The sequence below is a fragment of the Ahaetulla prasina genome, chromosome 11, assembly GCF_028640845.1.
Source record: "Ahaetulla prasina isolate Xishuangbanna chromosome 11, ASM2864084v1, whole genome shotgun sequence".
NCBI classification, from domain to species: domain Eukaryota; kingdom Metazoa; phylum Chordata; class Lepidosauria; order Squamata; family Colubridae; genus Ahaetulla; species Ahaetulla prasina.
The window spans coordinates 833,320-857,786 of record NC_080549.1 but is presented as its reverse complement, the minus strand read 5'-3'; the positions used below and the strand labels follow the sequence as shown (position 1 = coordinate 857,786).

Below are 24,467 nucleotides of genomic sequence, written 5' to 3'. Positions count from 1 at the left end.
GACAGAGGATTATAAAGGTTTATTTGTCACATTTTGCCCTCCAGCAAATCCACAAAAACTGGGCGGGGGGGGGGCAAGGGAGAGAGAGAATGCCTGGACAGTGATCCTGTTGCAGGAGGGGACACAGCCTTTATTCAGGAGGGGAGGGAGTCAAACCCTGGAGGGGGGTCCAGCAGCTCCTCTCCAGGCCCCCAAGGGCCAGGCAGGAGAGCTCGAACCCACAGCAGGCACCCCCCCCTCCTCCAGGTGGAAGGTTCCTTCTCAGGCCAGGCCCGGGTGAGGACCTCCAGCCCCCAAGGATTTGGGACTCCAATGCCCAACAAGCCCATCGCAACGCCAAGCACGCAAGCAGAATTGATGTACAACTGCATGAAGGCGGCCTTGGATCCCTACCAACATCCTGGTGGAAGTAGCTCATCAAGCCCCCAGGATCCTCGTGTCTCTTGTCCTGGATCCCAGCGGATCCGATGACTCCTACCACAGAAGACACATTGCTGCCTTCCTTCAAAGCAGAACCATGCTCTCCTTGCAAAGCAGGGTATCCCAAAAGCAGGGAGTGGGGCAGGGGAAGGTCCCTCCTTTACACGGGGCAGAGATGACTAAAACCCACCCAAAGGTTCCGATACCTTCCTCGGCCAGATGACCCAGGGAGCCCTATTAGTGCAGCTGTTAAGGGGGGGGGGAATTAGATGCCTGCAGATCTTTACAGACTGATACTGGGATTGCAACTTACGTCTCTACCTTTGGTCCCAAATGTGCTTCCCCCCCACTCCCCAAAAGGCAACTGGGCTTTTGTTTTTTTCCTTGAAAACATTTTGCTTCTCATCCAAGAATCTCTTCAGAACTGAAGAAGCAAAATGTTTCTAAGGAGAAAACCAAAGAAGTCCAGTTGCCTTTCGGGGAGGTGGGGGGGGGGGGAAGCACCTTTGGGACCACCACAATCTGGATGACCGAGGATCTCCATAGCTCTGCGACTCTGCTTGCAGCACAGTGCAAGGTTCTCTCTGATCCCAGTCAGGATCCCTTCTATCAACAATGCTCCATGCAAAGGAGGGGAGGGAGCAGCACATTCCCATAATTAGCCAGTCCTCGCTTGGAGGAAGCAAACTGGCAGAACAGCTTCCTGGCAGTGGGAGGCCAGGGCACCCTCTCTCCCGGTTGGCACCCCTTTCTTCTCAACTGGGCCAACTTCTCTGAAAGTCACCATTCCACAGCAGGGCGGGCAGGCAGGCGAGCAAAATCTCCCAGGCTGACATTTTTGGCCTTTCCTCGCGTTCACCACAAAAGACTTTGGGCAGCTGCAAGAAGAGAATGGAAGGAAATCTGGAAACTGCCTTGCTGAAGGATCTTGCAGGTTACACTGGACGCCCACCTTCTCCCGTCCAGCCCTTCTGGGAAATCCCCAAGCATGCCCAATGGCCCACCCCATCTCCCCTCGTCAAGGAGGAGGAACACTGGAAAATGGTTTCTGAGGCTCTTTGTCCCTGCAACCCTCCCTCCCTCCCCTGGTCTTTTCAGGGCAAGCCAGATCACCTGAGAACATGCTGGATGCAAAGGACAAAGCAACTGCCATCCCTGCTACACTCTGAGTATTGCCAGCCAGGCTGTACAACAAGCAGACCCGGCCACAACCACCCCCGCCCGAGTGAGCTGTCAGTCAGCAGGCAGCGGCTTCTCCCGCAGAGGCTTCTGCACCAAGAGGTCGAGGGCTCCACGTGTCCAGAGGGGCAGCTGCGCCCTTGCTACCTCCAGGCTTAGAGCACCCAAAATTCCTCCCAGGAATACAAGATGCTCAGCTTTGTGTTTCCGAGGAGCTCGGACTCTCCTTTCCTCGGAGAAGGAGACTCGAAGTCTTATCTAAGACCCACCCCTTGCCCCCCCACCCCCATTTTCCCATTATCCATTCGTCAGCTCAATTCCTGGCATCGTGTACTTTAGTGTTCTCTCTGGTATCAAAACTTATAAAGCTGTTAAGAAAATGTCCTTTACTTTTAGCCAATCATTTCATAGGATTTTCTGTTAAAATATAGACAGGATTTTTCTCTTCCCCCCCTCCCCATTTTTTGTTTAACAAAAGCTTCTAGTTAATCTGCTGCTAACTTTACAGGTATTTATCTACAGCCCCTCACCTACCCCAATTCCAAAGAATAAGGCTAGCTTGGTGCCCCTTTCCCTCCTCCCCGCCCAGCTATAAAGCACCCCCGAAGCCGCCCTCCTGTTCTGGAGACAACTTGGAATAGCACAGCTGCTGCTGACATGCCAAGTGAGGGGAGAAAAGGCACACAAAGACGTGTAAAATGGGCCTGAGGCTATCACAAAAAGCCCCGTCCAAACAAAAAAGGGTAAGATAGAAAAACGCCACCAAAATAGTTCCATCTGTATAAAATGCCCTTCCAGGTTAGAAAAAGAAGAAAAAAAATCCGATCAGGGCTCTGGTTAAGGCCAGGTCCGGGTTTCCTGTTTCTCTACTGCAGCATAGAGAGAAACCCAGAGAAGGCGTTTTGGTTTCTCAGCAACGGCTTTTAGCACCTGCTTGAGGGCAGCCACACTTGCAGGAAAGTGCTTTCCGTGACCAGGTCCAGATGGGGCCCTCGAGAGGCCAGGCCAGGCCAGGCCTGCATTTCCAGGAGGGAGGGCCTCTTGGCCAGGACTGTCTAGTCAAGATCGAACCCAGTGATCTCCTTGCTCCAGAGGACAGCTTGCCCTCCCTCCCCACCTGCTGCTCTCAAGGCAGGACAAGTGCACAAAGGACAGGACTTCTCCACTCAAGCAGCCCTGAGGTTGGCTGCTCCTCTTCCCATCCATGGAGGCGTAGTGTACCGAGTCAAATGAGAGGTGAGGCAGGAATCGGCTGGTGAGTCCAGACCTATCGTGGCTGGGCCGGAAGCCCATCCCTTTGGAAAGGCTTCTTCGGGGCAGGAAGAATCTGGCCGAGGCCTGCTGGGAGAATGGCGTAGGCTGGATTCAGGAAAAGACATGGCACTGGACAGGATCTCTCTTCCCATGGCAGCTGGCCTCTCGCGCCCAGCCCGCGTGCAGGGCCAAGGCGGGCACCAGAGCTCCTGGCATTCCAGACTCTTCTGGGTGTGTAAAGCTCCTGAAGCAGAAGGGCACTGGGAAAGCAGGAGAGGGGAAGGGGCAGGAAAAAAGGCTTAGTTTTCTTTGGGGCACAGGGGGCAACAAACAACAGGAAAAAGGTGAACAACAGTATCGACTTTGCCGCCCCCCCCCCCATTGGTTCTCCTCACCCTCATCCATAGGAACGGCCTTCCAAAGACTCCGCTAGGGACCAAGGTCAAGAGCTCCTATAGGGAAGAAGCTTTAGGGCCAGGAAGCCATCCCAAGATGCTCTGCAGAAAGCAGCCCTTTGTTCCATTTTTATGCCTTACGATTAGAGCTATTTACTTATAAATGGCCACCTGGTTGCCACCGACCGTTCCTTTGTTTTTAAACAAGGATGAAACATTTTAGGATGGGAGGATAGGAAGCATCGTTTTAAAGAAAACAACAGCAAATGGCTGACACATTAGGGTTAGCCCTAACCCAGCAAGGACAGACACACACACCCCCAACCGAAGCCTTCAGCAGGGCAATTCCACTCCCCCGTCCACTTTCTCCCAGGACTATTGTTCATATTGGAAGGAACATTTTCTCCCAACGCAAATAGAAGCCGGGAGAGCACCAGCTTTCCCCCTGTCACCCATCCTCCTCCTCGTCTTCCTTCAGGGCAGTTATTTTCATTTGGACAAAACCAGAAGAGCTTTTTGCTTAGCCCCAAGGACAGAAATGGCACCGAGCCTTGCAAGAGTCAAAGCGGCTTCCCACCCTTTGCAGAGAATGCTCTGCTGGCTGATGGCAGTTGAAAGAACGTCTGCCCGAAGGGAGGGGCCCCACCCATGTACTTCCTGAACCAAGAAACATTGGGAAGGGGGGGGGCTTCCACAGGGCCAAAGGGCTGGCTGTGGGGTGGGAGGAGCAGCCTTCAGGAGTCCAGAGCCAGTGGGAACATACCTTTGTCCATACGAAGTTAGCTGGGGACCCAACTGTGATTGGAAGCCTGCGATGTGCTCGGGTAGCTCGGAGTAGACGGAATGGGCTCAAAGTTGAAATCTAGTCCTTCTCCGTCCATGAGGTCGGTGCTGATGATGTAGTCCACATCGCACTGAAGGTCTTCCATGTACATATCAACATCCAAATCGTTGGGCAGCTTATCCTGATTCCCGTCAAAGGCCGGGAAAGTGGCAGACAGAGCGGGCTGGGGGCCCAGCTGGGCAGACGGTGCTGAGCCCGGAGTCTTCAAAGCGGACAGGCCGACGGGGCTCTGAGAAGATGCCGCCATGGTGAAGGCGGAGGGCAAAGCAGTGGCCCCAATGGACTCCAGCTGCTGCTCCAAAGGCTTTCTGAGCAGGCTCCCCAGGCTCATCTTGGCCTTGGATGGCTGGTCCCCCAGGAGCAGGTAACTCTGGCTGCTCACCCGGCTTCCGCTCTGCGGGAGAATCGGGTCCACCTGGGTCATCATCACATCGCTGGCAGGTGGCGAGTTGGACGTTAGCAGCTCCTCCAGCGACTGGGAGAAATGGCCGGCCGAGCCAGGCAGCAGATGGTCCATGGGGCTGAAGAGGGAGCTGCCAAAGGAGCCCGAGGCCTGAGTGGCGGAGCTGGGGGCTCGCAAGGGGAAGCTGGGGTTCCTCTGGGCCGGCTGCTGAGCGGCTAGCAAGGATGAGGAGCTGGCTGACATCAAGTTCAGGCCATCGATGAGCTCCAGCTCCTCCGTTACCGTGGGAGGCACGTTGCTGGAGGCGCTGGAGTAAACGAGGGTGGGGAGCAGCTCCTCGTCGGCCAGGTCGTCCTGCTCGGCCAGGACCGAGGAGAGGCCCACGCTGCTGGCATTTGAACTGGTCCGAGGCCGGATGCTGGTCCACACCTCCGAGTCCTCGTTGCTCCGGGAAGAAGGGCTGCCTGGCCACTTGGGAAACTGGGAGACCGGGCTGTCAGCCGTCGGTTCCGGAGCAGCTGCCATGGCCGGCTTCTTCCTGTGTGTTTTCCCTCGCAGTTTGGCCAGTTTGCTGCTGTTGTCCATGGAGGCCGCTCTCCTCCGTGGGGCTTTCCCACTTTTGCCGCCTTCTGGATTGAGCATCCACCAAGAGCTCTTCCCAGTGGCCTCATTGTGCACTTTGATGAACTTGTTATGCAGGGAGAGGTTGTGCCGGATGGAGTTCTGGAAATAAAGCAGGAAGGACAGACGGTGAGATCAAGCCCAGAAACCCCAGCAGACGACCCCTGAGCCCCCTGGGCCATAGGAAGACTTTCCTGGGTGGGCGGCTGCAGCCACCCCCACCACCCGCAGCCTTTGGGGCACCGATAGGCTGCCCTTTGACCTGTCAGACTGCTCCCACCTTCCTACAGTAGCAGCCTGTGAATTTTATGTTAGTTAAGAGTCAAAATACTGACCAGGTGATACAGTTAAGACGTCTGAAGAGGAAATTGCTAAGCACATTCTGAGACCAAGAACCAATTTTTATAGAAAGTCTTGCCAAATATCTTCCTCCTATTTCTCTGTTACATAAACAAACGTACATAAACATAATCTTGCACTTGTAATACTGACATCTGTTTTTTCCCCCAATACTTTTCTCTAAATAATAACATGTTAATCAGTTCAATTGTACTATATAAACATTACAGTGGGGAAATCAGCATCTCCGCTGTATTATCACCTGATGCAGGTAGTACAATCCATCAAGATTTATCATATTGCAGTACCGGGGGTGGGGTGGGGGGGAAGGTGCCTGAGCAACAAGGCAAAGCAGGCCAAAACAAGCCCCCTGCCCAGTTTCCTTGCACCATGTGCATTTGCCTCCTTCCATCCTCTTTCTTTTTTTTCTTCCTTGGCCCTTTTCTTCCCTTCCTGCAGAGCGCAGGGATTGGCACATTTGCCATGCTAGTAAACCCAAGAATGGCAAGAATTCTGCCACCTCATTTCCCTGCTGGCTTTTCACTGACTGGGTTCAAACCCTGCACCAAGAACTGGTTCAAGAAGCAGCAGCAGCAGCAGCAGCAGCAGCAAGCCAAATGTGTACAACACATCAAGCAGCCCAAAGCAAACAGGCCGCATTGTGGTCCAGCCCTGCCTATGAACAGAGCCAGTGTCGCTCCCTCTGAAGGGCATTCATCCGCCTCCAGGCCAGCCGTGCAAAGAATGGGAGAGCAAATAGCAAACTGGGCGGCCTCGACCCAAACCCCGCCAGCCAATAACAGAAAAGACAGGATCTGTTACCCACCTAAGCGGCATGGGGCAGGCACAGATCTGACGTACGGCACTGGGCTACGCCTACTTAGAAACCTGAGTGGCCTTGCCTTGGCTCTGCCCCCTAACCAGCGTTACTAGCTGTTTGTTGGCCGGGACAGCCTGAGCCGTCTTGCCAATTGGCCACCATCTGCAGAGCCAGAAGTTCACGGATCTCAAGCCGCAAAGCTGTTTTCAAATTCCAGCCGAGAATTCTTTGGCTCCCAGACTTCTTCCCTACAATCCTTGTGATCGGGTGAAGAGAAACCACAGCTCCTTCTTCCCGGACTGCTCTTGATTGAGAACAGGATCCTTGTTCGCCGTGTGGGGGTTTTCGGAGCTGCCCATGGCTTCAGAGTTCCATCCCACAGGAGCCAGCAAAGCAGCCTGTCAGCCACAGCCCCCCCTCCTCCCTTGGTGAATACCACCTAGTTGCATAACCGGCAGACTCTGGCCCAGTGACAGAGTGACTTGAGAGCAAGAGGTGGGGAACAGCGTGTAACTTCCTAAGGATACTAGTCAGGTTTTACTTCTGGGGAAGAGCCTCGTCTGCCAGAACCGCAGAATGCTCAGTTTTGCGTCAAGAGAGCTCTTTGGCCCAAGAACAGGGCTGCTCTGGGACTGAGAGCCTCGGCTTCTCTTCTCAGGCCAGCAGCCCCAAAGTCAGCCTGAAATGAAGGAACAGCCCAAGCAGAGGAAGTCGGCTGTCCCCTCTCACGGCGGCCCTCTTCGGGACAAAGGCGGCTCCCTTATGCCAAAGCCATCTGTCTTGATCCAAAATCTCAGCGCAGTCCAAGCAAACGTTGTAAGACTGAGCCACACAGGTTTTGGGTGCAAAAGTGTGGAACGAGTGGGAATCGCTCCCCAAAGAACAGCCAGAAGTTATGGCCAAGCAAAATAGTTTAGGGCAGAGGGCGAGAGGTTCACACGCTCTGCCAAGCTCTACTCTGGCTTGCTGTTTGCTTAGCATGTTTATGAATCAATTGTGACTTTAAAACAAAAGCAAAAGTTTACAAAAACAAGCTTAGTGGATGGGTGAAGCTAGCCAGAAGGTTCTAAAAATATCCAGGTTCAAATCACTAAATCTGATCACACATTCAGGGCAAAACGTTTGATCAATACTTCAACAAACCTTAACTCCTTCCCTGAGAGAAAGGAGAATGGAAACTTGGAGACCCATGAATAAACCAAAGTCTGTTTTAAAACGATTACAAGCCTGTTACCCGATAGCCCTTTCCAAACAGCAAGTTCTGTACCGTGTAATTTCATGGGGGAAAGAGATCGTTTTTTTAAAAAAAGATCCTTTGCGCCTCTGCTGCTTCTCAGCATAGAGGCATCTCCTCTACTCCCCCATTTTCTGATGTGGGTTTCTTAGTCCAGATGACCTGAAAACATACCATTTTCGAAGAAAGCTATTTCTTTGGGAACCGTCATTCTACTTCAGGATATCAAGTGGCGGAAAAGCAGCACCAATTATTTCTCTAAAGAGCACTCTCTCTTCACCACCAGCAAACCCGATTTTGATACTACAGTTCGGCCCTAAAATGGATCTTACAAGGGTTGAGTGGCAACAGGTCATTCAGGAGCTTCCAAACCTACAACCGTTTGGCAGCTGGTTGGGGCAAACTGTCCTCACCAGGACAGACAGGAAATGATGGTTTGATGAGCCAAACACTCAGACATTCCTGGGAGAAAGGAAAAGCATCTCCTGTATCAAATTGCCAGCTCCTACGGAAGCGTCTGCCAAGGAAGGAATTTGCCCTCTGCAACGGAGCTGGAAAAGTTCAAGTCAACACAGCCAAGGAATATCGTGCTGACTGCAGAAACCAGAGACAAGGATCTTAATGTTCTGAGGGCAGTCTGCTGGCCACACTGCACAACTGGTGGCATCACAGCCACACTGGTCACCCTGGGTTCTTCAACCAAACAGAAAACAACTTTTGGGCCTCTGGTGGCTCAACGGACTAAGTCTGTCTGTTATTAACACAGCTGCTTGCAATTACTGCAAGTTCAAGCCCCACCAGGCCCAAGGTTGACTCAACCTTCCATCCTTTATAAGGTAGGTAAAATGAGGACCCAGATTGTTGGGGGCAATTAAGTTGACTTTGTATATAATATACAAATGGATGAAGACTATTGCTTAACACATTGTAAGCCGCCCTGAGTCTTCGAAGAAGGGCGGGATATAAATTCAAATAAAAATAAAAAATAAAAAAAACTTTTCTCTAACCATGTTCCTCACGTACCGTAATTTTATGTGGAAATCGCCAATTCCTCTCCTCACTGGATTGTTTCACTTGATCCCTGCAGGTGAGATTTGGGGATATCTATTTACAGGTAGTCCTTGGATAACAACCACTTGTTGAGTGGCCAAAGTTAGGACAGCACTAAACAAGGGGTACTTACAACTGGTCCTTGAGGTTCTGGCTGGCCCAGCACCTGTCACAGATACACGGTCACAATCTGGGCACTTGATTCAAACTTATGATGGTGGTAGCACCCCAAGGTCACATGATCACCATTTGCTGCTTCCCAAATCAAAGCAAAGTCCATGGGAAAGCATGCGGAGAAGGTTGCAACTTGCCCAGGTAAATCTCCCATGCCTGGCAGCAGCCACGCCAAGCCTCTCTGCACTGGCACTGCACCAGCCCCTCACACGCCCTTAGGTGCCCCCTACTGCACTTGTGCTATGCCAAAGCCTCACGCATCCTCTTCCCCCACAGCAATCACTCGCCTGCTTGCCAACCTGCAAGAGAGCTGCCTGGGACTTGCAACTTCCTGTTGGCTTCCCCACGATTGTGGTTGTCAAAGCCAGCAGGGGGTTGTAAGGGGATCCTCGCTTAACATCCTCCCGTCTTTATTTTAATGTGATTTAGGGGGGAAATCCCTAAAATAAAGGAAGGGGGAGGGGAAGCACATTCAGACTGTTATTACAGTCACTGTAATAGAAATAATTTTAGGACTACATGGCACCTGTTTCTTCAGCCAGCCTACCTTGTAGGATTGACAGGGCGAGAACGTGTGTTTCATCAAACTCTTAAGAACAGGAGGAGAGAGTACACACACAGCAGGACAGCTGTACAAGGCAAGGGGTCAATTTCTAGTCACATTCAGGATGACTGGGGGAAAACACAGCATAAGGCTTTAAAAGGCCTATTTGTGAAATTATAAAATCCAACAGAAACCTGGATGTTTCTAATGCATATTAAGCAAAAGGATCTTGTCTCTTGTTGTGTGGAAGCAAGGAATAAATTGGGCAGCAATATCAGCACAGCCGGAGATCATCCTTAGCCGGCAGATTACATGAAGTTCACAGACAACCAACTGAGCCGTTTTGCCTAGTGATCCGTGAGCGTTAAGATTCTTGCCAGCTTCAGGATCCCAGTGAAGCCATTAGGGACAGATACAGCTCCCTCCTGCCTCTCTCTGCACAGGCTCCTTCCAGGGAGGAACCTTTCTAAAGAAAGAGAATTCCACTTGCGTTACCAGGAGCAGTGAGTGGCAGGAGGAAGGAGTGGGAAAGTGCCTGCTGGGACTCTGAACCCAACTGGCTCTGGGGTGGGGCATGTTTGTCCTATTCTGATTCAGTTAAGCACACCCTGTTTTTTTTAATCTACTCTTTCAGCCAGGAAACATTGGTTGATAATATCCTCTCTGCATTCTCTAGCATTAACTGCCCTGAAATATCACCAAGTTGAAACTCCATTTGCTTCCTTATCTTTGTCCAATCCCCCCTCCCCACTGAAATCTCCTTCTCCTCCTTGAACCAGTAACCTATAACCCAAAAACCTGGTGATACCGAGAAGCAGTGCACTGATATATTGTTGGCTGCATTCACACATCAGCTCAAGCCATAATACAGCGTAGCTTGTTCATTTGAAGCTTAGAGAACTATACAGACCAAGCCATTGTAATCAGCATACTTATAGGACTGTAGAAACTTAATAGTTTTCTTAAAAAAAAAAAGTCAGACCTTCCTATTGGTGCTTTGCAAAGGCACCACCATGCCTTCTCTGCATTTAATAAAGAACTGGAAATTCACTGAAAACGGAAGGATGCAGCGTTCCATCCCTCATCCCTGCTCAGCCCAGAAACAAACGGACTCTTAAGAGGGAAAAAAGCACAGAAACCCACCCTTTCTCCCTCCTGAGCTTTAAGGATGCGGTAAGGGGGAAATGTAAAAAAATTACCTATAAACCATTAATAAGGAGATGCAACTACCCTGTGCTGCCATCATTTAAATACTCTCCCTTTAACTCAGTTCATTCTTAAATTCTATGTCACCCATCAAGCCCGTTCCCAAGCATTCAAAGCCAACAGCGACCTGCAGCGGTCCTCTGAAGAGGCCGAAAAGGAGTGTTTGAGCAGGTTTGGCACATCTTCATCTTAAGCTGAACTAGGAGAGCAAGTGCAGGGATCAAGACGCCTGTCTTTCTCGCCTGGCAATCAGCACGGGAGAAGCCCAGCACAGAGTTTCATGTCATCAGTTCCAAATCACAGCCAGGGCTTCTTCCATTTGCACCTCAGAAGAAAAATCCCATTTTAAATTGCATGATACTGTACAGAACAAAACGTAGCCAAACAATAATAAAAAAAAAATGGCTGTTTGATAATTGCCCGTAGTTCCATGATTCAGCATCTTCATGCCCCTAAAAAAAAGGCTAAGCCATCCTGAGTTTAAATTCTGCTCAAACCGAAAGGGCAGTCACTCATAAATCTCTGCATTCCAGAACAGCAAAGACCACTGGCTGCGGATCTTTAAAGCCAACAGAGACCCTCCCTTAAACAAAGGCTTTGTTCTAAGCAGGGCTACGAAGCTTCTCCCTGTAAAGGAAGAGGGCATTTCCAAAGACAAGCATTTCCAGCCCAAAGAAATTTCTACTATATGTGCACACTCTTAAAAAAGTAGGTAATTCACACCTCTGGTGCTCTGAGAACAGAGACAAGCAGCCACCAGAGGAGTCAACTGCTTTTATGGCTGGCACTGCCAATTTTTCAAAGGATCACGAGTCATGTTGAAAAGAGTCTTTAAAAAAAAAAAAAATTCCAGCCATGCTGCATTTCCTCAGAGCCAAAGAGATATATGTCCGCTCTCAGCTCAGAGGTCCCTTTCTGAAAGGAGGGCTGGGAGGGCTCGGAATGCCCGCTATGAAGGAGATATTTATATTAAGCATCAGCCCAGCTGGGTGACAAAGAGCTGAAGCCTGTGACTGAGGAAGTTGTGTGACACTGGCCGAAAGTCCTAGACTGGACTCCTGCCTTTCCAAGAAACAGCTGAGAACATTTACAAAGGGGGCAGGGAGTGGCTTTTCTTGGAAGTGCTGAAACAAAGTGAACTGCGGGGTCAAGCTCAAGAGGAAAGAGCACAACATTGGGGGTGGGAGGGAAGGGGGAGTCATCTGCTGCACAGCTTCCCAAAGTCCACCCTTTGATGACTCTTCCTTAACATGTAAGTCAAAATTGAAGGCATCTTCACGGCAAATCAATCCAGGCATTTATTTATTATATCCAGATTGTCTGTCTAGCATGACTGGACATTGAGCAGACAAAATAGAACAAAGCTGTAAATCTCTTCCCAAATCAAGGAACATCCCCACCCCAATCCTAAATTTACTTTTTGGAGGCTGGGGAGAAAGGGGAGACAGAGGGAGAAGAAGCCTGCAGACATTTCTGGGCCTTTCTCAAGGCCTGCAGGGAGCAGCTTCCTTGTCTTCCCTTTCTAATTTCCAGCCACTGAAGCCGTCCTCTCATCGGCTGATCAGGTGAACCTCCCCACACTGCTTTGCCCTTGCAGTAGCACTGCAGGGTATCTGGGCCATGGCAATAATCAGGGCAGTGCGGGGAGAGCCAATCCCAGACCTCTCTGCCCAGAGACACCCTGCGGGAGTCAATATTGCCAGGACACATGGCGTTGAATCCACCGTCCTTTCAACCTGGGCTGAAACTTGTACAAGGGTTAAGATTAAAGAGTTCCAGCGTGTCAGCTGTAAACGGGCTCAAGGCCAAGCAGCTGCAGCAAGTGGGGCAATCTGTAGCTGGGCTTGTTGGGTGTCCTCTCCACCTGCCTTTGTGATTTTTTTCCTCCCTAACCAGAAAGGAAGCAGATGCCCTACCTGGCAGGACAGAAGACGACTTCAAAACCCTTGGCACCAGGAACCCTGCAAGATGGCAAAGCCACCAAGGCAGGCCAATCTATAAAGACCGGCAACCCCACCTCATCCAAAAGCAGGTTCCAGGAAGCAGCAGGTTTCCTAAAGCTGGCATTCTGCACATGCTCAGAAATGTTCCATTTTTAGAACAGCACTTTATCCTGAAGCTCTAGAAACTAAATCCCCGTTCCACATAACTTGGACAGCTAACAAATGAGGGACTGCTGCACATTGGCCCAAAGATGTGCTGCCCGTTTCCAAATACGTGGTGGGGACGTGGGGAATAGCCGGTGCTGAACTGCCCGGCTCTAACCCTGCCTTCCAGAGCTATTTTCTATACAATGCAACAAGTTTGCAAGCTGGCACTAAAAGCAGCTTTCTGATGAAACAATGCCAGAATTTCCACAATGCACCTGCAAGGGGGGGGGGGAACCACCCTCAAAACATCAGACCCTCCCTGCCCGTTTTTAGAATTTACCAGAATTCCTGTGGGTTTTCTTTTTACCCTGCCAAAAACAGAATTGGGAAAAGTGTGTAATTACCGCCTTCCATTCCTATCACAATGATTCAAGAGGAAAAAATGGGATAAGTTGGCAATGCAGTATTTTTATCATACAGAACTCAGTGTGTGTGTGTGTGTGTTTTTAAAACAACAGGCTAACTTTCAGGTTTCAGGAGAGCCTTCTGCCAACTTGATAAAGTGGTGAAAGGCTGCAAGGGCTGCAAGCCAAGGCCTCCTTCACCCAAGCAATACTCTGTTGTTGTTTAAAAAAGAGGCAGGAGCCGTGCAAACCAGCCTGGAAATACCGCCAGCAAAAGGGAGGCCGCTCTCCTGGGCCCAGCACGGCCTCCCTCGCAGGGCCGTCGCAGCTGCCAAAAGCAGGCGGGGAGGGGGGGGAGCCTCACCTTCCAGCCGGCGGAGCTGTTGCTGTCGCCCTTGTCGCGGAAGTAGGGCACGGAGCGGACCATCCACTCGTAGATCTGCGCCAGGGTCAGCCGCTTGTCGGGCGCGCTCTGGATGGCCTGGCTGATCAGGTCGGCGTAGGACTGGCTGCCCCAGGCGTTGCGCCGCGCCCCGCCCGACCCCGCGCCGCCCTTGCGCGACCCCCCGACGCCCCCCGGCACCGACCCCGACGCCGCCCCCCACGCGCTCCCGCCGGGCTCCCCCCCGCCGCCGCCGCCGCCGCCGCCGGGCTCCTCGGGGCTGGCCGCCGCGTCCCCGGGCTCCGGCTCGACCACGGCCACCAGCTCGGGCCGGGGCAGCGGCCAAGTGCAGGAACGCGGCCGGCTCTGCGGGAGGAACTCCGGGTCCAGCGCGGCCAGCGACGAGGAGGAGGAGGAGGACTCGGCCGCCTGGGGGCTCCCGGCCGGTTCCGCCATGATGGCGCCGCCGCCGCCGCCGCCTCTTAGCGCCGCCACATCAGCGCCTCAGGCCGGGCGCCCGGCGGGGAAGCGCCCGCGGAGCTCCGGGACCAACGCCGCGGGCCTCCCCGGGCCGGCCTCGCTGCTCGCTGCTGCCTTCGCCCGCCTCCCGCCGCGGCCTGGCCGCTCCTCTGCCGAGCGAGCGCGGAGCCACGAGAGCAGCCCGCCGCCTCGGCGGCACTCTGTTTACCACAGGCGAGGCAGGCAGGCAGGCACCTCTCCGCGCATGCGCCGCTTCTCTGCGCGCCGTCAGGGACTCGCTTTCCCGCCAGGCAAAGCGGGCGATCGGGCGAAGGGAGGCACCCCCCACCCCGGAAAAGACGCTCTTCTGCAACTACAACTCCCATAAGGCCTCGCCGCCCGCATGCCCCTTTTTTTCTTTATTGGGGCCCTTACATAAGCAGGCGGCCAATCCGCTGCCGCCAAAACAAGCTCGCCGTGCCTTCCACCCCCTGCTGGCTGTTCCAAGCTTCCGCCCTCCTCCTTCCCGCCTCTTGGCTGTGACCTCCTGTGCTGCCCGCCAGCTGGTCTTGACCCGCTGCAAATGGGGACGGGGGTCTTTGGGGGATTAACCCTGCAAATATTAGCCCTGCGTTTTTCAGGCAAGTAGGAGAGATCAGCCTCACCCCGTTTGGCAAAGCTACAGCAGCCTCCCAAGATTCAGGGAGGCAGACGGCTGTGCTGCAAACCACTCGACCGCTTTTGGCACCTTCCGTGGTGTGTAAATCCATCCCATGTGCTTGGTTACAGCTTAGTGCGTCATGAACTGTTAGACCTTCCAGTTGAAGGAAGTCCTTTAATCAGGAGACTTTCTAGCAGGCGGTGTGAAACGTTCGCTCCCTTACATGTCATGCATTTTCCTTTTGACAGGCCATGGGACCCAGCCAGGCCAGGCCACCTACCGAGACTGGACTAAGGTCTTAATATGCGCAATAGTTAACCTGATTATTAAAATATTTCCTGGGTTCACCGGATAGATTGAGTCGTAAGATACCTGGGCAAACTAAAAGTTAAAAGTGGCCAGTATAGCATGGTCTAGCTGCAGGTAACGTGAGAAATGTGGCCATCAGGGTGCAATCCAAGCTCCACCTGTTTTTAATGCATGTCGGAGCCCTCAATCCACCATCATGGCCATTCCTGATCCTAAGCAGTAACAGAGGGAAAAGGCATCTCTGGATCCACACTTTCACCCTTGCTTTTAAGCAAAAACACACCTTTATTTTTAAACTACCAACTGAACCATCCCAGAGACAAGAAGTTACTTCAGGTATCGCTCTCCAAGGTCAAGAGAAAACCCACAGGACTGGGATCCCCGCTCCCTGCCTTCGGGCCACTGCTATGCCCTGTCCAAACATGCACCTCCTGAAGTTAAAAAGCAGGCAGATTGTGGGAAATTCTACCTCTGCGGAATTTGTGTCCCCAGTGGGGGGCGGGGGGAGGCGAATGGGAGCTCTCTAAGGTCATCGCTGGGAGCCCTCCTGCTGCAAAACTCCTTAATCCTGACTGGAAATTCTGGGAGGTGCAGCCCAGTCCATTTGGGGGGTGAAAAGCTGCCTCTATCCAGTTCACCTTCAACTTGCCGGTTCTTGCGCTTTGCTGACACCTGCTGTAGGAACTAAGGGGGGGGGGTTCCTTCTTCCCCTTCTGGCTGCAGCATTTTTCACCTGCGTTTTGCTTTCAAGTACGCGGCCGCGGGGGAGGCTGCTGCTATTACTATGCCAGGGTCTGCTTGGGTTCTGCTTTTCTATTTTGAAGAAGGCGGTTATAAATGCATTGAAATATCAGGAGAAGGAAGAACAGGGTTAGAATGGGAGGGTGAAGAACCATCCCCACCCCGAACCTGTAGGGCTCTGTAAGTTTGCAGCCCGATGAAGGGGAAACCCCACAAAATGCATTTTAAGGCATTTTGATTTCTGTATATTTCCACGTTCGCCCCCCGCCGCCTCCCCTGCAGAGTACCAGCCACCCCTCGGCTCCATAGGACAGGGCGAGGCAATCTCGCGCATGCGCCCAAGCCAGCAACAGTCCCCCTCTACGAGGCGAGAGGCATTTCCTTGCGGTGCAGCAGTCGGGGCCCTCTGACAAGCAGCCCCGGATCGTGGATACTTCCTCCCTTCTGCTAGGTGCGAGCACGTCGGTAATGCTCAAATGCAGGTTCCCGGGACCGGAATTCCGGAACCCCGCGCCATGGATAACGCGTTCGAGCCCCTTTCCCGGCAAGGAGAGGCTTTAAGCTTGTGCGCGTTGCGGGGTTGGCGCGTCGCGAGCCCCGGAATCTGGATCTCGGCTGTGGTTATGCAGGGCGGAAGGGACGCCGCGCCTATCCGCGCAGGTTCCGGGGCGGCGCTATGTATTGCGGCGCCGCAGCGCTGAGGAGGAGGAGGTTGTGGCGGCGGCCGGAGTAGTGGCGGCGGGGCGGGTTCCGCTGAGGCGGCTCTGACCGACTTCGCGTCCCTCCATCATGTCCGAGGCGGCGGTGGCCGACACGCGGCGCCTAAACTCGAAGCCGCAGGACCTGACGGACGCCTACGGGCCGCCCAGCAACTTCCTGGAGATCGACATCTTCAACCCGCAGACCGTGGGCGTCGGGCGGGCCCGCTACACGAGCTACGAGCTCCGCATGAGAGTGCGTGGGGCGGGGCTTCGCGGGGGCGGGGCTTCCCCTCCTGACCTCCCCTCCCGGATGGGGCTGCCAAGCGGGGCTCCGGGACAGGAAGCCTCTCGGGGGGGGGGTCTCATCTTGCTTAGGAGGGGCTGAGAGCCGCACGCACACCTCTATTAAAGTCGGGGGGGGAAGAGTTTTGGGTCCACGTGCACAGCTAAGGGGTCAACTGTGGAGGGGTGGATGACCCTCACCCCCCGTGGCTGATAGAAAAGGCAGCCGACCCTGCCAGGAGAGCGTTGCCCTGCAGAGGAGCCCCTGGTGCGGATCCTGATGGTGGGAGGTGGTCTGGAAGCTTTGGGGGGGTATTGGGGGAGATGTGCAGGAAGGAGTGGGGGGTCTTCTCCTACAGGAGGCCCAGAAATGGGTCCCTGCCCTCTGAAACCGCCTCTGGGGGAAGGCGAGGAGAAGGAAGAGGGGGCGGCCTTCCATCCTCTCTTCTTTCCGCCCAGACAAACCTGCCCATCTTCAAATTGAAAGACTCCTGTGTGAGGCGGCGATACAGCGACTTTGAATGGCTGAAGAACGAGCTGGAGCGGGACAGCAAGGTGAGTGCCAGCAGCCAGGCGGAGGGCCTTGCCTGGAAGCCCCCTCTCGAAGCCTGCTCTCTGGCTGAGCCCCCCCCCCCCCGTGGAAAACGGTGCAGTGGGCAAGCGTCTGGTTCTCCTGCTCGCTAAAACGATAACTCTGGGCTTACAGATTGTAGTACCTCCGTTGCCAGGCAAGGCCTTGAAGCGCCAACTTCCTTTCCGGGGAGACGAGGGCATCTTTGAGGAGTCCTTCATAGAAGAAAGAAGACAAGGCTTAGAACAGTTCATCAACAAGTAAGGGGGGGGGGGGCTTGGCTGTTTGGGAAAGAAGGACCGGCTCATGCCAGAGGCAGGGTGCTGCTTGCTGAATTTTAAGGGGTTCATGTTTTGGCTTAGTGCGCTAGATGAGAGCTCTCCAAACTTGGCAACTTTGACTTCAGCTCCCAGAATTCTCAAACCAGCTGGAAAGTCCACATCCTAAATTTGTCAAGTTTGGAGACCCCTATGTTAGAAGAATCTAATTTGTTTTAGTAGACACTGTTTGAAACCTCAGTTAAATTAGACAAGTAATTCTTAACTAATAACCATAACTGATGGTTGTTAATCATCAAGCAGTCACTGTACCTGATTTTATGACTTTTGTGGTCGTTAAGTAAATATAGCGGTCAGTAAATGAATCAATTTTATTCAATGGGCTTGAATAAAGGTGAATCCGTTCTGTAATTGCATGACTATGGGGATAGGGATGGCTGTCTGACCTTTGAAATTGGGTCATAAATATATGTTTGAAGAGGTGGTGGTAAGTCGAGTATTTCCATTATATTGCCATTAAATATATTTCCATTAAATGAGCAGAACATTCTTAGAGTTAAATAGTTGGAATATATTCAGGCAAGGCCTGGGTTCAAGTCCATCCTCAACTGATAGATTCACCTCTTTTTTGCATCTTGCTTAGCTGTAGTTACAGGAAAGCGGGAGGGAGGAATATCCTCTCTTTGAAGGCAGGAGGTGGACATTGCCTCCTGCTGTGGGCAGAGTGCCCGGTTTTATTTCAAAAGTGCTCGTCCATCAGAAAACATATATCCTCCGTCAGGATAAGAACCATATGCTGTTGGTCAGCCTGCTTCCTCTGCTAACGCCAGCAGCTCTGCGTTTTCTGCCTCTCCTCGAAACTGGCATCTGCTACATTTATTTTCCCAATGGAGCCCAGGGAAGAGAACCGAGCGAGGGCCCGGATCCCTGAGCAAACTCTTATTCCAGGGCCAAAGGAGAAAGAATGGCAACTACAGCAATTAAAGCCCTGCAAGACCATGATTGCTTTGTGTACCCATTGTGATCTTTCTTTCTTGTGTAATGTCAGCCAGCAGGTAGCTATTGGACCATGTAACCCCCCTGCCTTTCCTCGTTTATCCTGGTAGAATCGCTGGACACCCGCTGGCACAGAACGAGCGCTGCTTACATATGTTCCTGCAAGAAGAAACTATCGATAGGAATTACGTCCCGGGGAAGGTCCGCCAGTAGGGGACCCTGGCCTCTTCCATTTTTTTTCCTCTCTGCAAAAATGACATTTATTTTTACACTTTCTTCTGAACCAGCTTTTTTTCTTTCTCTATTTTTGAACTCCCCTATTTCTCCAGTGTTGCCCGTCACACCATCCCATTCCACCCGTTGTCAGGCAGCCATGACAAATTCTGTTGGGTTTTGGTTTCTGCATGAAAGGTGAGGATTTATGAATAGCTGTACTTATCGGTGGATGTGTAAAGCTTGCCAGGAACTTGTGTAAGAATATACACTCGGGATCTGAGCCTTCTGCTTTTGAGTCAGGAGGCAGGGAGCTTTCCTGCCTGGACAGATGTCCCCGGGGAAAACTTGGCACAGAGTCTGTTGCTCAGAGCTGTTCTTTCTGTCAATATTAGTGTCTCTCGGCCCTGAATGATTAAAGCCAGTTTCTGCTTTCCAGTCCCTTCTCCCTTCTTTGAAGGTAGCCTTATGGACTAAAACCTCTTTTGTCACTGATCAGGCCTTTGGGAAGTCCACGCAGCTGCTATGCAGGAACTCCTGTTCCCCTTTCCCTCTTTCCCTCGTTGTAATGTTTTGTGGTACCTTGCCTAAAATGATTTCCCAGGTGAAGCACAGAAGAGCTTTTGCCAACTATTTTTGGTGGGAGAGAGGAGATCCCCAAGAGAGTAGGCAAAATCTGCACCCCAGCAGATAGGAGGCTCCCCAAAATTTCTCAGCAATGTCTTGCGCAGGCCGCTCTGGATTATACTGTGCAAATTACAGGTTACAGTAGCCTGACTTACAGCAAAAGGCTGTGCGAGCATTTCATATTTGAAGGCACCAAGAAGCTGTGTGAGGCTTCTTCAGCCCCTGGTTTGTGCTGCAGCTGCAGAGGTCAGCCATTCAATCCCAGGAAAGGGGCTGCAGCTGCTATTTTGGGGAGGGGGTGGGTGGGGTTGGTTGTTTCTGTGTTTGGAACCCTGCGTGATTTAAAGTTCTTTTTTGCCTTTGACCTGGAAGTTGTACTAGGTGGTACTTGACCTGATGTCGCAGAGTCTCTGAGCTCACAACTCTGTGTTTGCAAGATTGTGGTGCAAAGTTCTCTGCTATTTAATGTGTAATGAAATGGGGGATTTTATAGAAGGCTTGTGGATATTTTGTTGTCCCCTAAGGAGCCTCCTCAGTTGAATATGTCTCTCTAATGGCCAGCATTCTGTACGGGTTGGGGGGGGGATAGAATATCAGTCCATATCCCAAAGCTTTAATTAAAGTTACTTCTTTCGCAACTTCCAGAGTTTAGGGTGGGCAATTAACAGATACGGAGTGAAAAAGGGAGAGGCCATATGCGAATTGTGTTCTCAGCATTCCTCAAGCTTGCCCATGTTGGTTAAACCCTATTTGAAGGGCCTCTGGTCTCCCTTCCAGCTCTGCATAAAGTCCAGTGGAGAGCAGAACAGGCTGAAAAGCTCAAATGAGTTGAGATGACCAGCAAAGTGCTCGATAGCAAGCAGGCTTCCAGGGCTGCATCCCCATTTAGAGCAGCCTGCTCTCACCGTACAAATCTGCGTTCGCTGGGGGTTTAAAATATACTTTTATTTGGTGCACAAATCAAGATCCATGGCTGTTGCTGCTGTACATGAGTACCTTTGAAAAGGGGGGGGGCTTACAAGTCAGCCACCGGTGTCTTGGGCTGTCTGTCTGATGTAACAGCCCTCCGTCCGAGACTTGTTCCCATTAAAACCACTGTGAAGCCAACGGTGTCTGCGTGTTCTGCCAGGAAGGGGCTTTTAGTTACGTTTAGGTGGAAATGCGAGGCACCTTTGGGTGACCGTACAGGCTGCTGCGGCCAATGCTGCCAGGATCTACTTTAAAGATCTGCCTTCTGCAGCGTTTGGAGGGGGGGCGGGCTGAGAAGCTCCCTGCCTGGGCCCTTCCAGTTGGGCGGGATTCCTGGCCCGGAGGGATGCGGGCGACCAGAGCTGCTGCTCTTCGCCCAGGCCTGCCCGTCCTTTGCCCTGCGGAGGGAATAACGGAGCCTCGGGCGCGTGCCGGCCGGAAAAGGCGAGCGCTGCTGCTAGGCTGATGCCCCTCTGCCAGTGGGGCATCAGCCGAGGGGCACCATCAGCCTGGCTGGCCGGCAATCGCAGCACCCCGGGAAAGACGGACTAGCGGGGCTCCGAGTGAGGGTCTCCCTCGCCCACTCCCCCTCCTGCCGGCCGCAACAGCGCTGGGACCATCCGAAGGGATCAATGGGCGCTCGTGGGGGGAGCCAAGATCCCCCAGACGGCCACAGACAACCTCCCCCCGGAAGGGCAAAATAATGGTGCGCGCCAATCCCGGCCTCGCAACCAACCAGCCACCCACCCCGGCCGGAGCGCGCTGGGCGTCGGAAACGAGAGAAAAGCGGGGGGGGGAATGGTGCCCCCCCCCTCGCTCAATTCCGATTGGTCGCCTCGCTGCATGTGATTAACAGGGCTCCTCGGCGCCGTTGGGATGAGGTCCTCGTCGGATTGGTGGAAGATTTCATTGGAGGGCCAATGAAAAGCCTGGCGCGGAATGCGAACGTGGCGTCGCGGGCGCCTGCCCGCCGGCCCAGCTGGCCCTTCAGCTCGGTGGCCGGAAGAGAGAGGCGCGTGGTGGGGGTGGCGGGGGGGGGGGGAAGCGGGGTTCGGCCCCGGCAGGAGCCTGGATGTTCAGCAGCCCCCGCCACGGCGAGGCCCGGGAGGCGGCTGCGGCCCAGGGAGGATCCGCCTGCCAGTAACTGTCCGCTCTCCGTTTGGTATCCTGGAAGGGGCGGCTTGCAATAAAGGCGAATAAATGATAGTCAGTCCTCGACTTACGACCACAATTGAGCCTAAGATTTATGTTGCTAACTAAGAAATGTGTTGAGTTTTGCCCTGTTTTATTACCTTTCTTGCCTCGGTTGTTAAGTGAATCACTGCAACATCTAAGTTGGGGGTTGTTCAATGAATCTGCCTTCCCCACTGACCCCTGCGACACTGCAACGGTCATAAATGTGAGTCGGTTGCCAGGCATCCGAATTTTGAACACGTGACCACGGGAAATTCTGCGAAGGTGGTAACTGTGAAAAACGGTCATCAGCCCCATTTCCTGGTGCCACTGTAACTTCGAATGGTCACTAAATGAACGTAAGTTGCTAAATGAATGTAATGAGGATTGCCTGTACTCATCGTAGTAACACCTACCAAGATGGTGGCTGTGCAGGGGAGGAGTTCTGCGTCGGGCTCCCAAGAGAAAGGAGGGCTCTCAATCGGTGCCCTTTGGCCTTCGGTTTCATGGCCTTTTTAACGATCAATTACCATCATGAATTGTCGATCAATAATCATTGATTATTTCAGTTTTGAACTCTTGCAAAAGTTCATTTGCTTTGACCTTGTACCTTGTCTGCTGTGAACGTTGGGAAATAAATAAAATCTGCTGAATGCCGTTTCGTAGCTGATCATTTTACAGAGGCAGTGCCTGGGTTCTGATTCTGCATGGTGGCTGAACTTCAGCTCTGCTGCAGAGATAGCAGGAGTAGCAGGGTCTGTTCTGAGTCCTTACATTTTAACAAACCATTTTGAATATAGGAACAATTTTAATTTGATGGCAGTAGTTTATTTTTATAGTAACTATAAGGATATGTAAGGATATGTAAGTCAACCAAAACATTAAAAAGCTTTACGAAGTTGTGGGGTACCAAGGACCAATTAAGTTATCAATCTCTGCTAAATAAGCATCTGGAAACACTTATTCAACCCTAGAAACATATGAATCAAGATAGGTTGCTTGTTGACATAATTTTGTAGTGTATTTATCTACTGGAGTTGTCAGCATTGTACATTTACAAACTACATCTAAGCCAGAGGCCAGCCATATTTGAGTTATTTAGGGGTCGGATGTGTAGGGGGAAGAACTAAATTCAGGAAATAGGGGAACTACCGGAAACATAGCTGCATTTTCTGGAAAGTGAAAACATGGGCAGCCTTTTTGACTCACAAACTTGTGCTGGATTCTGAGCTCTGTTTTGCCAAGCCATGCAGCCTTGGGGCTCAAGTTCGTGCTGGTCCTCCACTTCTGCTTGTGTTTCAGCAGCTGGAGGCAGCAATATAGCCAAGGCAGAATCTCAAAAATATCTAACGGAATTATTGCTGCATCAGCTCAGAAGCAATCCTCCCTGCCAGTCCATGCCCCACCTGTTTTCTGATGCAAGGGTGGCTAAGCACCAGCAGAGGGAAGTAAGGTTCCAAAGAATCTCCCATCCAAGTTAGAAGAACAGGGAGTATCTCCATGTAGTAGAAAATGAAAAGCAGAGGTTTGATTCAAAGGCGGATAGTATCTATCCCAGCAAGAACCCAGGTTATATAGATCTGATCTGCGTGGGAACAGAACTGGAAAATCTCTTTCCTTGCCTTTGGCTCAAACGGTGAATGAAAGGGAAATGGAATTACTATTTTAAAAGATTAACTTCTCTGGTTCACCAATTTCCTGAACAAGTATCCTTAAGATTATATGGATTTCTATTTATTGGAAGTCCATTGTCGGGTAACTCTTAACTAGTAGATTACAAACAATTTTAAATTCCTGATTTTGGAATCTAGTCAGAAGCAAATGGGAAATAAGATTTGCTACTGGTATTTTTCGATGAGAATAGAAGGGAGTAGCAAAATCTCTTATTTGAATCCTTAGTCACAGCATTTCCAGGACTGGCCATTAAGTGGGTAGAATAAGATTTTTCTATGACATGAGATTAAATATTATGGTTTGAAAATTAAATGTTAAATTTTGCAATAATAGGGTAGCTGAATTAATGTATCATATTAATGCCCAAACTGTTCATTAGAGTTAGATATCTTACAGTTCTTGTTATATTGTGTTTTGTGAAATGTCATATAATTGAACCTGCTCCCAAATAGTATGTCAATACTAGAAACAGAACAGACATCCTAGTATCAGTGGAGTAATTCTAATAAGACCTAGGGTATAAAGAACAGTAGGAATTCTTTATCCTACTGAAGCCTGAAGAAAAGTGTATAAATTTAAGTTTGGTATCTGTGGCATTCTATGAAGGAGCCAGGCCATGGAAAAATAATGTAGATATACTGGATAAGGGGTTGGATTAATGATTTCCAAAATTGTTTCCAATAGATCTATATTTATCAAAATAAATATGTCATACTGAGCTGTGGTGTTCCTGGTAAAATACGATTATCTGCGCAGTTTTAACAAGACTGAACAGAAAACTAGTTTTGTAATAAGATTCTACTTGGAATTATAAACCAACTTCTCTGCTATTAGTGTGAGGAGGAGCTCTTCCTGTGCAACAACACACTTCTTGCTAGCTTTCTCTGATTAGATGTGGTCATAAAGGCAGATTGCTGGAAAAAAACCTATTCCAGTTTGTAATTAAAATACCATTTTTATATTGGGATGCTTGTCGGTTGGGAAAATGATGCCCTTTGATCGAATGACAGGCAAGGAAACTGGTAAATTAGACCGTTTTTCACAGTCCAGGTAGTCCTGGGTTCCTTGCAAATCTGCACGTATGACTAGTTCAGGGCAGCAGTGATCTGCACGCCATTTTGGCCATCTGCCTGGCTCTTCATATGCTAGTCATGAAGTTTCAAGGGTGGTGATTCCTGCTCTCTGATCCCCACTCAATGGCTATGAAGTTGTGTAAAAGGCCCAGCTTTCCACTCACGGCCAAACCTTAATTTAGGCAAAAAGCTATATAATTATTCTGTACCGGATTCCGTTTCAACCTTCTCCCCCCCTTTCCTCTGCACAGTAGCAGGAAGATGAGGAAAGTGTCATGTTTTAAAGGGTGAAATATAAAGCTTCTAAGTGAAGAATTATGTGGGTAAGTGAATTTGAAAAGTGCCTATTCAATTCCAGAGAACTTGACCTAACCACTTACC

At 51.3% G+C, this 24,467-nt stretch overlaps 2 protein-coding genes across 2 annotated transcripts; one reads left to right on the top strand and one right to left on the bottom strand.

Moving 5' to 3' along the window:
- FOXO4 (forkhead box O4) lies at positions 1-14,226 on the bottom strand. Its single transcript, XM_058154616.1, has 3 exons — positions 13,342-14,226; positions 4,012-5,218; positions 1-3,113 (listed from the first exon to the last, which is right to left on the bottom strand). The coding sequence occupies exons 1-2, from the start codon at positions 13,813-13,815 to the stop codon at positions 4,028-4,030; spliced, it is 1,665 nt and encodes a 554-aa protein (XP_058010599.1). The 5' UTR covers positions 13,816-14,226; the 3' UTR covers positions 1-3,113; positions 4,012-4,027.
- A 1,969-nt stretch (positions 14,227-16,195) lies between these two features.
- On the top strand, positions 16,196-19,008 carry SNX12 (sorting nexin 12). The gene is made up of 4 exons (XM_058154621.1): positions 16,196-16,483; positions 16,972-17,067; positions 17,219-17,343; positions 18,468-19,008. The coding sequence occupies exons 1-4, from the start codon at positions 16,319-16,321 to the stop codon at positions 18,568-18,570; spliced, it is 489 nt and encodes a 162-aa protein (XP_058010604.1). The 5' UTR covers positions 16,196-16,318; the 3' UTR covers positions 18,571-19,008.
- Positions 19,009-24,467: the final 5,459 nt, after the last annotated feature.